This window comes from Zootoca vivipara, chromosome 12, assembly GCF_965207765.1.
Source record: "Zootoca vivipara chromosome 12, rZooViv2.hap1.1, whole genome shotgun sequence".
In the NCBI taxonomy this organism is placed as follows: Eukaryota; Metazoa; Chordata; class Lepidosauria; order Squamata; family Lacertidae; genus Zootoca; species Zootoca vivipara.
In genome coordinates, this window is record NC_142595.1 from 27,318,624 (window position 1) to 27,333,078 (window position 14,455).

Here is a 14,455-nt window from a genome sequence, read left to right on the forward strand (position 1 = left end):
TCCTGATTTACTCATTGCAAGATAAGATCCACTTCCCTTTGTTCTTGGCATTGTGTACAAAGAGGAAACAAAAAATAATGAGGTACACTGAGCTGCTGTTGGGTAATATAAACATATGCCATTTCTTGTGGTTGTGCCAACATCAGACATCTGTAGTTGGAGGAAGGAAGGGCTAAGTGGGGCTTTTAAAAAAAGTACCCATCCTGCATTATGCCTGTCAGAGTCCCTTAGAGAAGAGATGGGCTCCATCATGGCATTCCACTTGCTCACCTGTGGCCTCTTACTATTGTTGACTGAAGCTGTGGGTAAGAAATATTCCATGAATTGTTTCTGATTCATCTTAATGAGGCTAGTGGATCATTGATCTCTGCTTTCAAAAGATCTCTGACAGCTAGCAATCACTTGCATAAACTTCTGTTTAGCCATGGTCCTGTCTTAGTGGGGAAAAGATGACTTACAGTCTGTCCACCCATCAGTAAGTCCCACTGAGTTAATGGGTTTACCAGTGCTATTTTTTTCTAGAAAAAGAGGTGCCTGGAACTCAACATGAACAGCTCCCTTGTTCTGTTATAATGGCAATGGCACCTACCTGAGCGGTGCTAGAACTGAGTTCTGGAGAGTTCTGGCTGAAAAACAACAACCCTGGGCCTTACTCCCATGTAAGTGTGCGCAGGATTGCAGCCTTCATAGAGGTTCTATAGCCCTTAAACTAAACCTCAGGCATGTATAGCTAAGGGTGGACTAAAATTCATTCCCCTTAAAAACTGCCACAACCTTCCCTTGCAAAAATGGGTCATGGTTTTCTGCTGGTTTTAGAAGACATCTGAAGGCAGCGTGTGAATGAGGTATAAATAAAATAATAATAATAGGCTCACCCATACTTACCTTTGCTCCACATTTTTAGGCAGAGGTCCAAGCTTTCCAGGTCCACATCTGACTGCTTCCTTTTGGACCTGGCATCTTTGAAAAACCACACTTTACCACTATATTGGAGCAAATGGCAGTCTTTTGAAAACCCAAATTGCCATTTGATCCAATTCAGTGGTAAAGATTGGGTTTTCCTTGGAAACTGGTGGGCAAAAAAATATAAATAAATAAAAGCACTCAGACATGGACTGAGAAAGCACGGCTGCTGGTCCTAAGTGCCTCTACCACCGCCCAAGTTGGGTGGGATGCTCCAGTGACTACATATGGTGCCAGTCTGTGGTACAGTAGGGAGGGGGGAATGCCAGCCCCCCACAGGAGACAGCGTGAGAAGCAGTGGCTTGCTCTGTATCTACGATGGAACAGGGAAGTTAAAGTTATTACAATGTCATTTATATTAGAATGGTTTTCCTTTTCCTTTTTTATTTTTTATTTTAATTTTTCCCCCCTTTGGAATTGTTGGTTTATATGATGTGAAGTTGAAGTGAAGATATAATGATTTGTAATCCAAAGCTTATATATATATATATATATATATATATATATATATATATATATATACACACCGTGTTTCTCATATTATAAGACATGTCTTATATTTATTTTTTCCTCAAAAAAACACACTATGGCTTATTTTCAAGGGATGTCTTATTTTTTTACCTCCTCCTCCTGCTGCTGCGGCCGGCATTGCTGCTGCGCCTATCACTATGTCTTATTTTCGGGGTATGGCTTATATTCCTTGAATGCTTAAAAATCCTGCTATGGCTTATTTTATGGGTATGTCTTAAAATATGAGAAACAGGGTATATAAAACTGAATGCTGAGTAAGTGGAAATTGAGACAGGGGTCTCACATGCATGGATGATAACTACACTGTTTCCAGTTAAAGAATTGCAGTTCTTATTCTTACACCTTTGCCCCCTGTTTCCATTTCAGTTGGTGAGCCCTGTGTCTTCCCATTTACTTACAATGGCAAATCCTATTCCTCTTGCACCACGGATCATCATCATTCGATATGGTGTGCCACATCAGTTCACAAGGGCACGAAAAAAGAAATGAAGAGCTGGAGATCATGTGAAAATACAGGTGACCTGTATTTTCTTTTATTTTACTGAAATAAAGTAAACAGATCCTCCTCATGAACTTTAAAGCTAGATGTGGGTTTTCCATAGGCATCTGATCGGACATCGTAAAGACAAGCTGTTGGATTAGATGTGCCTTTGGTCTGATAGAGCAGAACTCTTTCTGTGCTCTTAAACAGGTTTGGGACTAACCGGTATGTAGCTTGTATAGATCTTTCTTATGCCCGAACTATTACAAATCTGCTTCCAAGGATCAGATAAAATTTGATTCAAGCAACAAGATCTCTGAAGAAATGAAACAAATCACCAGTATGTTAATTTGAAAATATGGTTCAAACTATTTACCTAAGAGGCGCTTTTGTACAAATATTTTCCATTAATAATTGATAGATTGCATAAACCATAAAGGCCACATGTCATCTTTTCTAATATTACTGATATTACATTGGCATAAATGCCAGCTATCCTCATGTCTTGTTTTATATCTAGTATAACTGAATTCATTCACTTAATCTTTCTTTATAGTCTCTTATTTCTTTAACATTATTGTCAATTGAGGAATTGTCACTTGCTGTCACAGGCTCCTGACCAATTCTTATGTCCTTGGTTTGTAGCTTTCTTTCTAAGCCTTTGCAAAGGAGATCCCTGGCATGGTTTATATACTGTATCTGTGTAAGGGGGAGGGCTTATAGAGAACAGCCCCCCCTCCTCAGGTCGAGCCCTTCGCAGAGCAGAAAGTCCAGTAGCGGATAGGATTACAGGAATCAGGAAGTAGAGAGGGAGGTGAGAGGCTCTGACAGCATGTGAGAGCCTCAGCACTGCGTCGAGGAAATGACAGCAGCTGGGAAGGAAATGACAGGATCCGCCACTGGAGAGCAGTCAGAAGGACGGCCCTCCCCCCCCGTTTTTTTGTATTTTTTTGTATCACTAGTATGTTTCAATACATATAATGTCACTGTGTTTGGGTCTAGAGAATGGAGGCAATGATGGTGGAGCACCCTGTGTCCTCCCCTTTGTGTACAAGAGGCAAACCTTCTATACCTGCATCGATCAAGATACGAAGCACAAGGACTTCTGGTGTGCAACAACAGGGGACTTTGACAAGGACTGGAAATGGAGCTACTGTGCTGATACCAGTGAGTATGAAGCAGGGCCAAGAATACCATGGAGTGGTTGGCTGTATGAATAATTAGTCAAGGCACTTTGTAGGCCAGGGAGAGTGAGAGGGAAATTCAGTATTCCCCAATCTGGTGCCCTCCAGACATTTTAAACTGCAGTACCCATCACCACTGTCCAGTGGCCATAGTTTTTTGGGGGAAGACTGATGTGAAACACCTGGAGGGCCCCACATTGGGAACACTTGCTTTGCATGCAAAACATCAAAATTTCATTCCCCGGAATCTCCAGGTTGGGCTGGAAGAGAGTCCTTGCCAGTCAGAGTAGACAACCCCAAGCTAGATGGATCGAGCGTCTGACTCAGTTTGGACTCAGCTGCATTGCTCATGTTATGTTATAACTGCATTATAAACATGTGACACCAGTTGGCTCTATAAAGCACAAAACTTTGTGCAATTTCACAGATTTTTCTCTTTTGTTATAATGATTTTATTTATGACTTGTTTATAGCGTTCCCCCCTGTGTGTTGATCCAGTCTCTGTCAGCTTTCTATCTTCTGATGAAAAGTTTGCTTAGTCTTAGCATTCCTGAGCACAGTTCCAGGTTCAGGCCAGGACATCTGAGATGTCAGGTTTGGATAGGACCATAGAGAACTGAGTAAATAATCTTCAGAACAGTGAAAACAGGATTAGTTAGATCAGGGGTTCCCAACAAAATTTTCTCGAGGACCCCTCATCGAGCCGCTATTGTGACAAAGACCCCCATTAATTCCTAATCCTAAAATTAAAAAGTGACAGCCAAATTAAGAGTCTTTTTATATTTTATATTTATACGTTTTTTTACAGTTACAACAGAGTACTCCATCTGTATACAGTTAGTTTTAACTTTCAGTTCTTAATGAGATGAGTTAAATCTGTCCTTTGAGTCCATTATTTCTGAAATATTAGGTTCCAAACTTGAAACTTTCACTCTGAAATCCGACCTCATGTCGAGCCAATTCCTTTATTTGTTTTTCATGAAACACATGGAAGAAAATGCTTGCTTTGTTTACAAACACTACTGTTTTGCAAAGAGGCAGCGCGCGCCAGGGAGGAGGGAGGGGAATGGAGAAGACAGGGTACCTGCGCAGTAGCGCACAAATGAAGCCGACACGCACAAAGCATCTTGGGGAGGTGAGCGTTAGTAGAATGTGCGCGCTGCCTCTTTGCAAAACAGACTCTGCACTAGACTCTGCTCATGCAGGAAGCAGCCAAAACAAAAAATCTGTTATCATATGAAATATATTTAATATATTTTTTATTCTAATAGCATTTTGCGGACCCCTCTGGCATAGCTCGCGGACCCCTGGGGGTCCTCGGACCACCTGTTGGGAACCACTGAGTTAGATGAACCACTAGTCACACATTATATAAGAGCTTGCTGCACAGTATATAATAGCTTTGTGAGCTTATATGAAAATAAGTGGTGTGGTAGACGTTATAGAAAAGCAAATGATATAGGACTCAGCTGCATTATTCAAAAACCAGTGTTAATAATAATAATAATAATAATAATAGGCTCAGCAATACCTACCTTTGTTCCACATCCAGGCCTTCCAGGTCCACATCTGCCTGCTTGTTTTTGGAGCTGGCATCCCTGAAAACCAACTCTTTACCCCTGAAGGAGCAAATGGCAATCCATGGAAAACCCCAATTGCAATTTGAATCGATTCAGTGGTAAAGATTGGGTTTTCCTGGGAAACTGGTGGGCAAAATCAATAAGAAAATAAGCACTCAGACATGCACTGAGAAAGCATGGCTGCTGGTCCCAAGTGCCTCTACCACAGCCCAGGTTGGGTGGGATGCTCCAGTGACTACATATGGTACCAGTCTTTGGCGCACTGGGGAGGGGGGAATGCCAGCCCACCGCAGGAGACAGATTGAGAAGCTGTGGCTTGCTCTCTATCCACTGCTCACTCACTGCTACTTTTTAAAGCCACATTCACATGGTATTACGGTAGCCACGATCCATATTGATGCTGTAGTTTCTGCTGTTTGGTGTGTGATTTTCTTAAACCAGCTTCAATTTGACTAGAAAACTGAATGCTGATTAATTGGAAATTGAGACAGTTGTCACACATGCATGGATGATAGCTACACCGTTTCCAGTTGATGACTTGTAGTTCTTATTCTTATACCTTTGTCCTGTTTCCATTTCAGTTCGTAATATCTGTGTCTTCCCATTTGTTTACAAAGATGTATCTTATTCCTCTTGCACCATGCGGAACGATAAACATATGTGGTGTGCCACATCAGTTGACCATGACAGCCGAAGGATGAATGGCTGGAAACATTGTAAAACTAAAGGTGACCTGTATTTTCTTCTATTTCTGATTTCCTATGTCACACATATGCATAGCCATTTTATGGAAATAAAGTAAATAGATCCTCCTCATGGATTTAAAGCTAGATGTGGGTTTTCCATAGGCATCTGATTGGACATCGTGGAAACAAAATGTTGGATTAGATGGGGCTTTGGTCTGATGCAGTAGAACTCTTTCTGTGCTCTTTTTGTTTTATTTATTTTTTGTATTTTGTGATCAGCACTAATATGTTTCAATGCATATAATCTCACTCTGTTTGGTTCTAGAGTATGGAGGTAACGATGGTGGACGACCCTGTGCCTTCCCCTTTGTGTTCAGGGGCGAAACCTTCCATACCTGCATCAATGACGATTCGCAGATAATTTTCTCCTGGTGTGCGACAACAGGGAGCTATGATAAGGACAAGAAATGGAGCTACTGTGCTGATACCAGTGAGCATGATGCTGGAGCCTGGAATAACAGGAGTTGTTGGCTGGATGAATAATTAGTCAAGGCACTTTGTAGGCCAAGGAGAGTGAGAGGGAAATTCAGTATCCCCCAATCTGGTGCCCTCCAGACATTTTAAACTGCAGTTCCCATCACCACTGGCCAGTGGACATACTTGTTGGGGGAAGACTGATGTGAAACACCTCAAAGCCCCACCTTGGGGGCACTTGCTTTTCATGTAAAACATCAAACTTTCATTCCCCAGAATCTCCAGGTAGGGCTGGAAGAGAGTCCTTGCCAGTCAGAGTAGAAAATACCAAGCTAGATGGATCTAGCATCCTACTCAGTTTGGACTCAGCTACATTGCTCATGTTACAATGCAATGACTGCATTATAAGCATGTGACACCAGTTGGCATTGTAGAGCACAAAACTTTGTGCAATTTTACATAGTTTTTTCTCTTTTGTTATAATGATTTAATTTATGACTTGTTTATAGAATTTCCCCCCCTGTGTATTGATCCAGCCTATGTCAGCTTTCTGTGGTGTAGTGGTTAAGAGTGGTAGACGTGTAATATGTAATAGCTTGGTGCACAGTAAATAATAGCTTTGTGGGCTTATATGAGAATGAGTGGTGTGGTAGAAATTATAGAAAAAGAAATGATATTGAACTCACGTACTGAACTTCTGGGCTGAACGATGGGGGTGGAGACGCTCTTTCAGGTATACAGGACCAAGGCCGTTTAGGGATTTAAAGGTGATCCCCAACACTTTGAATTGTGCTTGGAAATGCAGATCTCTCAGGACTGGTGTTATATGGTCCTAGTGGCCACTCCCAGTCACCAGTCTAGCGCTGCATTCTGCATTAATTGCAGTTTCCGGGTCACCTTCGAAGGTAGACCCACATAGAGTGCATTGCAGTAGTCCAAGTGGGAGATAAGTAGAGCATGGACCACTCTGGTGAGACAGTCCGCAGACAGGTAGGGTCTCAGCCTGCGTACCAGATGGAGCTGGTAGACACTGTGTCCTGGACACAGAATTTACCTGCACCTCCATTGGCAGCCGTGAGTCCAAAATGACTCCCAGGCTGCACACCTGGTCCTTCAGGGGCACAGTTACCCCATTCAGGAGCAGGGAGTCCCCCGCTCCTGCCCTGACCGTGTCTGCCCAAAACAGTACAGTAGCACCTCGGGTTACAAATGCTTCAGGTTACAAACGCTTCAGGTTACAAACTCCGCTAACCCAGAAATAGTACCTCAGGTTAAGAACTTTGTGTCAGAATGAGAACAGAAATCGTGCTCCGGCAGCACGGCGGCAGCAGGAGGCCTTTTTTGCAGTTTCCGGGTCACCTTCAAAGGTAGCCCCACGTAGAGTGCATTGCAGTAGTCTAAGTGGGAGATATGTAGAGCATGCACCACTCTGGTGAGACAATCCACGGGCAGGTAAGGTCTCAGTCTGCGTACCAGATGGAGCTGGTAGACAACCACCCTGGACACAGAATTATCATGAACCTCCATGGACAGCTGTGAGTCCAAAATGACTCCCAGGCTGGTCCTTCAGGGGCACAGTTACCCCATTCAGGACCAGGGAGTCCCCCACCCCCCCACCCCCTGTCCCCCCAAAAACAGTACTTCTGTTTGTAAGGATTCAACCTCAATCTGTTAGCCGCCATCTATCTTCCAACCTCCTCCGGGCACTCACACAGGACATTCACCGCCTTCACTGGTTCTGATTTAAAAGAGAGGTAGAGCTGGGTGTCATCTGCATACTGATGAACATCCAGCCCAAACCCCTGATGATCTCCCCCAGCGGCTTCATATAGACATTAAAAAGCACGGGGGAGAGGACAGGACCCTGAGGCACCCCACAAGTGAGAACACTGATCCTCCAACACCACTTTTTGGACACGGCCCAGGAGAAATGAGCGGAACCATCTCCCAGCCCCTCTTGCCTGTTAAGAAGGATGTTATGGTCAATGCTATCAAAGGTCGCTGAGAGATCCAGCAGAACTAGGAAACAGCTCTCACGTTTGTCCCTAGCCCGCCAGAGATCATCAACCAGTGCAACCAAGGCAGTTTCAGTCCCATGGTGAGGCCTGAATCCCGATTGGAAGGTATCTCAATGGTCCACATCCTCCAGGCATGCTTGGAGTTGTTCAACAACCACCCATTCAATCACGTTGCCCAAGAATGGTAGATTTGAGACTGGGCGATAGTTGGCCATATTGGCTGGGTCTAAAGATGTTTTTTTAAAGAAGTGGTTTAATGACCACCTCTTTCAGTGGGTCTGGGAAGGCTCCCTCACAGAGGGAAGCATTCACCACCCCACAGATCCCATCACCCAGCTCACTTTTATTAGCCAGGATGGGCAAGGATCAAGGAGACAGGTGGTCGGTTTCACTCGTCCAAGCACCCTGTCCACATCCTCGGAGGTAACAGTTTGGAATTGATCCCATATAACATGACTAGACAGGACTCTAGCACTGTCCCGCCCCGGCCCTGCTCCCATGGTGGAATCTACCTCCTTCTGAATCTAAGTGACTTTATCTGATTTTTTTGCAAAAGCATTGCAGGATATCTTGGGGTCGCTACCAGGCCCCGGTGACAAAGGTGATTCTGATAGACTGCGAACCACCTGAAAGAGTCTCCTGCTGCTGTTTTCTGCAGGTTCAATAGAGGCGGTGAAGAAGGTCCTTTTCACAATCACCATTGTCTCTTGGTAGGCTTGACATTGAGCTCTAGCCTGTGTCTGGTCTGATTCAGAATGAGTCTTCCACCACATGGGTGTACCCAGCATGGGGCAGGGGGAAGGAGCCCCCCCTAGAAGGCCAAACTGTGGGCCCGACTAGGGAAGCAAATACCCTGCGCAGGCGCCCGCTTGTTGACACAGGAGGGGAGGGGGGAGGAAACGCTGCTGGTGCCGCGGCTCCTCGGCGGCGGCTCCTCCTCTCAGCCCATCCTGCCTAAATTTGCACCAATCCCCGCCCACTAAAGCCTTCGCGCCTCCCAATGGAAAGCCCTGCCGGGCGGCAACCTCTCCTGTCTAAGAGTTCTGCTGGGCTGGCAAGCGCAGGAGACGCGGCTCCCTGCATTGGTTGCAGCCGCTGCCGCGCTCTACCTCCCGGTAGGCTGCACTGCAATCGTCGGTGCCGCGGGCTGGGAATCGCCCCCTTCCCCCCTCCGCACCCCCTCCCCCCCTGAGTTAGGAGTTGCTACTGAGACTCCTCCTGGGATGGGAGAGGAAGTGCACCGACAGGAGCCAGTTCAGCCTCGGTTTGCAGAAGCCTGCAAAGGAGGAGTGGGGGGCGGCGCCCAAAGGCGGTGGTCATGGCTGCTGCAAGGAAGCTGCGTGGGGGCATTTGCACCGGATTGCCGGCGGTAGCCCAGCGGCAGTGACCCTTCCTCGCCGCCCCCCCACCGGCAATAGGAAAGGAGCTGCCTTGGGGGGCGGCACAGCTCTCCACTCCCCCTGCGTGCATTGCCCTCTCTGGGCATTGGCTGCTGTTTCCTTCTTTGCAATGCACCCCCCCAGCCGCTCTCCCTTGCTGCCCCTGCTGAGAGAGGGGTGTTGAGGGTGGGGGAGCCGCTGCCACCGCCGGGTCGCAACTGGGGGGGGGGCTCGCCTGCGCTGTGCCACCCCACCTTTCCCATCTTTTGCTCCCTTGTGATGGGGAGGCAGCGGTGGCAGCTTCTTCTTCTTCTTTGAGGGTCTCAGCTTGGCGGGGGGGTCCCCAGTATCCTCCCAGGCCACGGGGGGGGGGGTGGTCCCCCAGGACTAGCAGACCTCTGAGCTCCTTCCCCATCCCAGATATATAGGGTGGGAACTGGCAAGGCTTCAGGGGGACCTGGAGGAGGGAAAGCGGGGCCCAAAGGGTTTTTTTCAGGGGGGTGGCTAGCCGTAAATGGATGGGAGCGGTTTTTCAGAGCAGGGCCGTCTTAAGCATACCTGGCGCCATGGTGGTACGGATCCCTCTGGTGCCCCCACCCGCCCCGGCACGGCGGGCGCAGCTCACTGTGTGGCTGCCGCCTGGAGGGCCGGAGCCCTGCGCAACCCAGCCTGGGCGTAGGGCCGACCCTGGGCCAGGGGGTGCTGCCCGCCCTCTGTTGTGACGCCCCTGCGCACAGCAGAGGCACCCCCAGGCCCGCGCCTCTCCGGAAAGCAGCCTAAAGCCGCTGAACAGCTGAGAGGCACGCCTGGGTCGGCCTCCACCGCGCCTCTCAGCGGGCGCAGTGGCGCCCCTGGTGGCCTGGCGCCCTGGTGCTCCGCGCCACCGGACCCGGGCCTACAGATGGCCCTGCTTCAGAGCAGGGGGATTTTGTGTGAGAGAGTTTAGGGGGTTGGCCCTGTAGCCCCGCCCACATTCCCACTTGTGGCCCCTCCCCTCCCGTGCCTTGGCCCCGCCACTGAACGACCATGGCTTGCCCCCCCTAGTTTTGATCCTGGGTACGCCCCTGTTCCACCACCAGTGCTCTAGCCATCTGAACGATTGTTTCATCACTCTCAGCTCTGGGGAAAACCATGGGGCTGTCCGGGCTCCATGCAGTGGAAGAGGGCGCTTCGGAGCCCGACAGTCAATAGCCCTGGTTAATTCTGCATTCCAGCAGGCTCCCATGGAATCAGCTGAAAGACCATCAACATGGGATAAAACATCCCCCACCACTGTCTGGAAGCCAATTGGATCCATTAAGTGGCAGGGACGGACCATCCGAATCGGTCCCACCTCCCTGCAGAAGGGAAGGGTCGTGGAGAAGTCCAGTTGCACCAAGAAGTAAACTGTCCATGGCACTTCTTTTGTTTCACTTTTACTTAGTGTCAGATCACCAACATCTGTAGAGGTAAACACTAGGTCAAAGGCATGTCCATGGCTATGAGTTGGACCAAACTTATTCAGGGGTAGCCCCATGCAGGCCATGCTTTCCACAAAGTCCCAAGTGGCCCCTTGTAATTTCGTGTCAGCATGGATGTTAAAATCCCCCAGGACAACCAAACTAGGTGTCTGCAGGAGCACATCCGCCACGACCTGAAGCAGCGCAGGCAGGGAATCCTTGGTGCAGCGGGGAGGTCAGTACAACAAAAGGAATCCTGTACTGTCCCTATTGCCCAACTTCCAGAACATGCACTCAGAAAACAGGGTCTTCCCAATAGTATGTCTGGTGCAAACTAATGAATTCCTTAAAAAACAGAATACAGCAGACACCTGCTCCCGTGATTCCAACAATCTTTGCTTGAAATCATAAACACAGTCTTGTGACTGCACAGTGAGAGGAATAGAAACCAACAATTTAGGCCTTGTGGTTACATGATTGTTTGTGGGCTATGGCTTTTGCTAATAGTGGCAGAACTCTCTTCATTGTTCAAGATTTTATGTATAAATACATCTAGAAGTGCAGTGGGTCATATCCCACTAACATGTACTTTGTGTATACCCACTGAAATGAGCCATGCCCATTAATTTCAGTGGGTCTATTCTGAGCATGACTAACATTTGTAGAAATGAGTTGACATTGTACAGTGAGTACTGAGCATTCAGTAGATGTCAGTTGATCAAACTGGGATGGATCTGGGAAACGCCCAATCTCCACAGGTGCTTAAAACTTAATGTATGCTGCTTCCAATATGACTCTAATGTAAGTTTTGGAAATGCTAAAAGGCAATGCTATGATGAGTCACTGATGTTTAGCATGGGGAGAGAATTCTGGGTCACAGTGTCCACAGGTTTGCTGAAGATATAAATTCATAGTTATGAAGTAAATCTATTGTACTTCCCAGAACTTGTTAGGTGGAAGAATCCTTTCCATTTTTTAATCATTTGGGCTATAGGTTTCATTGGAACTGTTCAACATTCATGATATTTTGACTACTCTGTTCTCATTTTCCAGGAGTTCCAGGTGGCACCTTCCTGAATAAAAGTCCGCGATTCCAGTTTCCCTTTTTGGATAACATCAGGTGGAGGGGTAAAAGAAAGATCATTGAGGGCACTGACTAGAAGCCTTGCTAAGTGGGTTGTGCTGCAATAATTTAGAAGAATCATGACCCTGTTACCGATATATAAGGTCTTGGGAGGGCTTTACCCTGTGAGGTGGCCTAAAAATAAATAAGATTTGGCATTGGAAAATTAGTAATCTTTGTCAAATTGTATCTTTGTGCTACAAAAATAAAACATTTCTTTTAGTTTGCTGGGCAGCATAAAAAAAAAAGTATGATGAGTGATCACTATGAAATATGATGAGCGCGGGAGAAAGTTTTTGCAACTGCATGAATGAGATTGCATAGTCTTCATAGGATGAATGAAAATATGTACATGTGGCTGGTTGTATGTGAGAGTTTGTGTGTTCTATCACACACTTCACCCAAACATCCAAAAGCTGCCCAATGGGTCTTTCACTTTCACTGGTTCATGTCAAAGAAATATCTGTAGTAGATAAAGTGAGTATGATTCAGTATTCAGAGATACCCTAGTTAAAGCCAGCACCAACCAAGCAAAGCTCTCATGCCCAGCCAATGCCCTCAGCCCTGAAGGGGACAGCCCTGCCACCCCATTCAACTGTGGTCACTTCCTTTGAAAATTCTACCTTCTCAGCCCCTCTCCTTGGATAGAACTTAATGCAAACACATCAGATCAATACTTTCTGTACTGTACTAAAAAAATGCAGACTGACAGTGTCATCCACTCCTAACTCGGACAGCCACTTTCGAAGGATATCATGGCTGATGGTATTGAAAGTCCCTGAGGGGTCAATGAGAATTAACAGAGACACATTTCCCCCATCTCTCTCCTGACAGAGGTCATCGTAGAGGGCGATCAAAGCAGTTTATGTGCCCAAATCAGGCCTAAACCTTGATTGAAATGGGTTCATTTGATAAAAAAACTCAACATTTACTTCTTTCACTATGAGAAATGTTGGTGGCACAAAATACCATATGCATAGAATGTATAATAGTTTCTCATTTGCACATATTTGTGACTACCCATCATGAATAGAAAGAACATTTCATAGAACTTGTGGCATATTGAGTTTACAATGGAACCTCGGTTTACGAATTTTCGGTTTACGAACGCCGCAGACCCATCTGGAACGGATTAATTCACTTTCCATTACTTTCAATGGGAAAGTTTGCTTCAGTTTATGAATGCTTCAGTTTATGAACAGACTTCTGGAACCAATTTCACCCATGCTTTGGGTTAAGTACACTTCAGGTTGAGTACTCTGCGGACCCGTCTGGAACGGATTAATCCACTTTCCATTACTTTCAATGGGAAAGTTCGCTTCAGTTTATGAACGCTTCAGTTTAAGTACTCCGCGGACCATCTGGAACAGATTAATCCACTTTCCATTACTTTCAATGGGAAAGTTCACTTCAGTTTATGAACAGAATTGTTTTCATAAACCGAGGTACCTCTGTATTGTCAACTGGGAACCGTGCTAGTCCTGTCTCCCAGGTTATGACTCATATGTTTATTGCTTTCCTACTTTATATTTGTAAAACTTTTTAAATGTGCATCTACAGAATGTAATATGTGACACAGCCCTTAGATTAATAACAAGAATTAGTTTGTTGTTGATCAACAAGATTACCTGGAACTGTTGCATGAATCAATAAGATAGTTTCAGAGAAGCCTGCATTTCCAAGGGCAGGGAATTGTTCATTTTGCAAAAAAGATGTTTGAAATCTCAGACACTTTTATAGAACCGGACACAAATCTCTCATGCTGTTTGCTTTTCCCAGCTTCACTTCATTCCACTAGGGTGCTCTGAGAACAAAATTGGACCCTGTTCCCATTTTCAATTAAAGGGTGTTGAGGGAACTGAGTTCATCCTAATTATGTTGAGCTTGTTGCATCATTGCATTGCTTGTTATATAACAGGTTTTCTTGGATTTGCTGAAAGCCTTTTCAGCATTTTTTTTCTCAAACTCCTCCTTTGTAACAATGCAATTTTTCTGTACACACTCAGCAAGCATAGCCCATTGAGATGCTCCCCTGCCATCATCGACCTTAGTTGGATCTTTGTTCTCTGCAAGGTACTGAATGACCACTATCCTGTACAAGTGGTGCATGGCTGAGGAAGACAGATACGCCAATCGAAAAATCATGGTTTCTTTGTGCTTTCGTAAAAAAGCTCAACAATTTTTCATAAGAAATAAAGCTCAACAACTTTATTGGTGCCCTGGTTTTTACTTTTTGAAATATAGCAAACCCAGAAACGAGCAGATTTTTTTTTTAATGGACGCAGAAAATATTTCCATCAGTTCGTGGAAACCATGCCCTATCTCTCAGTTGTGTTGCCAGTTGCGTTGTTAGAATGCGACACAACATCATCCAAGTGTCTTCAGCAAGCATTTCAATTTCAAATATTCTGATTATTTCTAATTTTAGTTAAGTGTATGTGTTTACTTAATTTAGGAGTGCTACCCCCCACTCCCCTGGCTACACCCATGGTTACATGTCTTGGAATTGCTAATAGATTTCAGCAATGATAGAGGTCCTTGAAGGGAGTGTGGAGAGTCAGTGTGTCAGGAATATAACACCCCCCGCCATTGCTATT

At 45.8% G+C, this 14,455-nt stretch overlaps 1 protein-coding gene and 1 pseudogene across 2 annotated transcripts; one reads left to right on the forward strand and one right to left on the reverse strand.

Annotated features, from left to right (window-relative positions):
* The first annotated feature begins 221 nt into the window (after window positions 1-221).
* LOC118094638 (epididymal sperm-binding protein 1-like) lies at window positions 222-12,027 on the forward strand. 2 transcript variants are annotated; one of them, XM_060281532.2, is made up of 6 exons: window positions 222-305; window positions 1,861-2,010; window positions 2,978-3,142; window positions 5,321-5,467; window positions 5,751-5,915; window positions 11,789-12,027. In XM_060281532.2, exons 1-6 carry the CDS (start codon window positions 239-241, stop codon window positions 11,893-11,895), a joined length of 801 nt encoding a protein of 266 aa, XP_060137515.2. In that variant the 5' UTR covers window positions 222-238; the 3' UTR covers window positions 11,896-12,027. The 2 variants fall into 2 exon arrangements, with proteins under 2 accessions (XP_060137515.2, XP_034991085.3); XM_035135194.3 differs by having other exon boundaries at window positions 5,357-5,467.
* LOC148683843 (uncharacterized) lies at window positions 8,612-11,707 on the reverse strand (annotated as a pseudogene).
* Window positions 12,028-14,455: the final 2,428 nt, after the last annotated feature.

Bases quoted from the DNA above. Each gene is read 5' to 3' on its own strand.
- LOC118094638 (XM_060281532.2), top strand. From the start codon at position 239: ATGGGCTCCATCATGGCATTCCACTTGCTCACCTGTGGCCTCTTACTA. The intron at 3,143-5,320 runs GTGAGTATGAAG...TTTCCATTTCAG, and splicing joins GAGCTACTGTGCTGATACCA to TTCGTAATATCTGTGTCTTC. The intron at 5,468-5,750 runs GTGACCTGTATT...GTTTGGTTCTAG, and splicing joins GAAACATTGTAAAACTAAAG to AGTATGGAGGTAACGATGGT.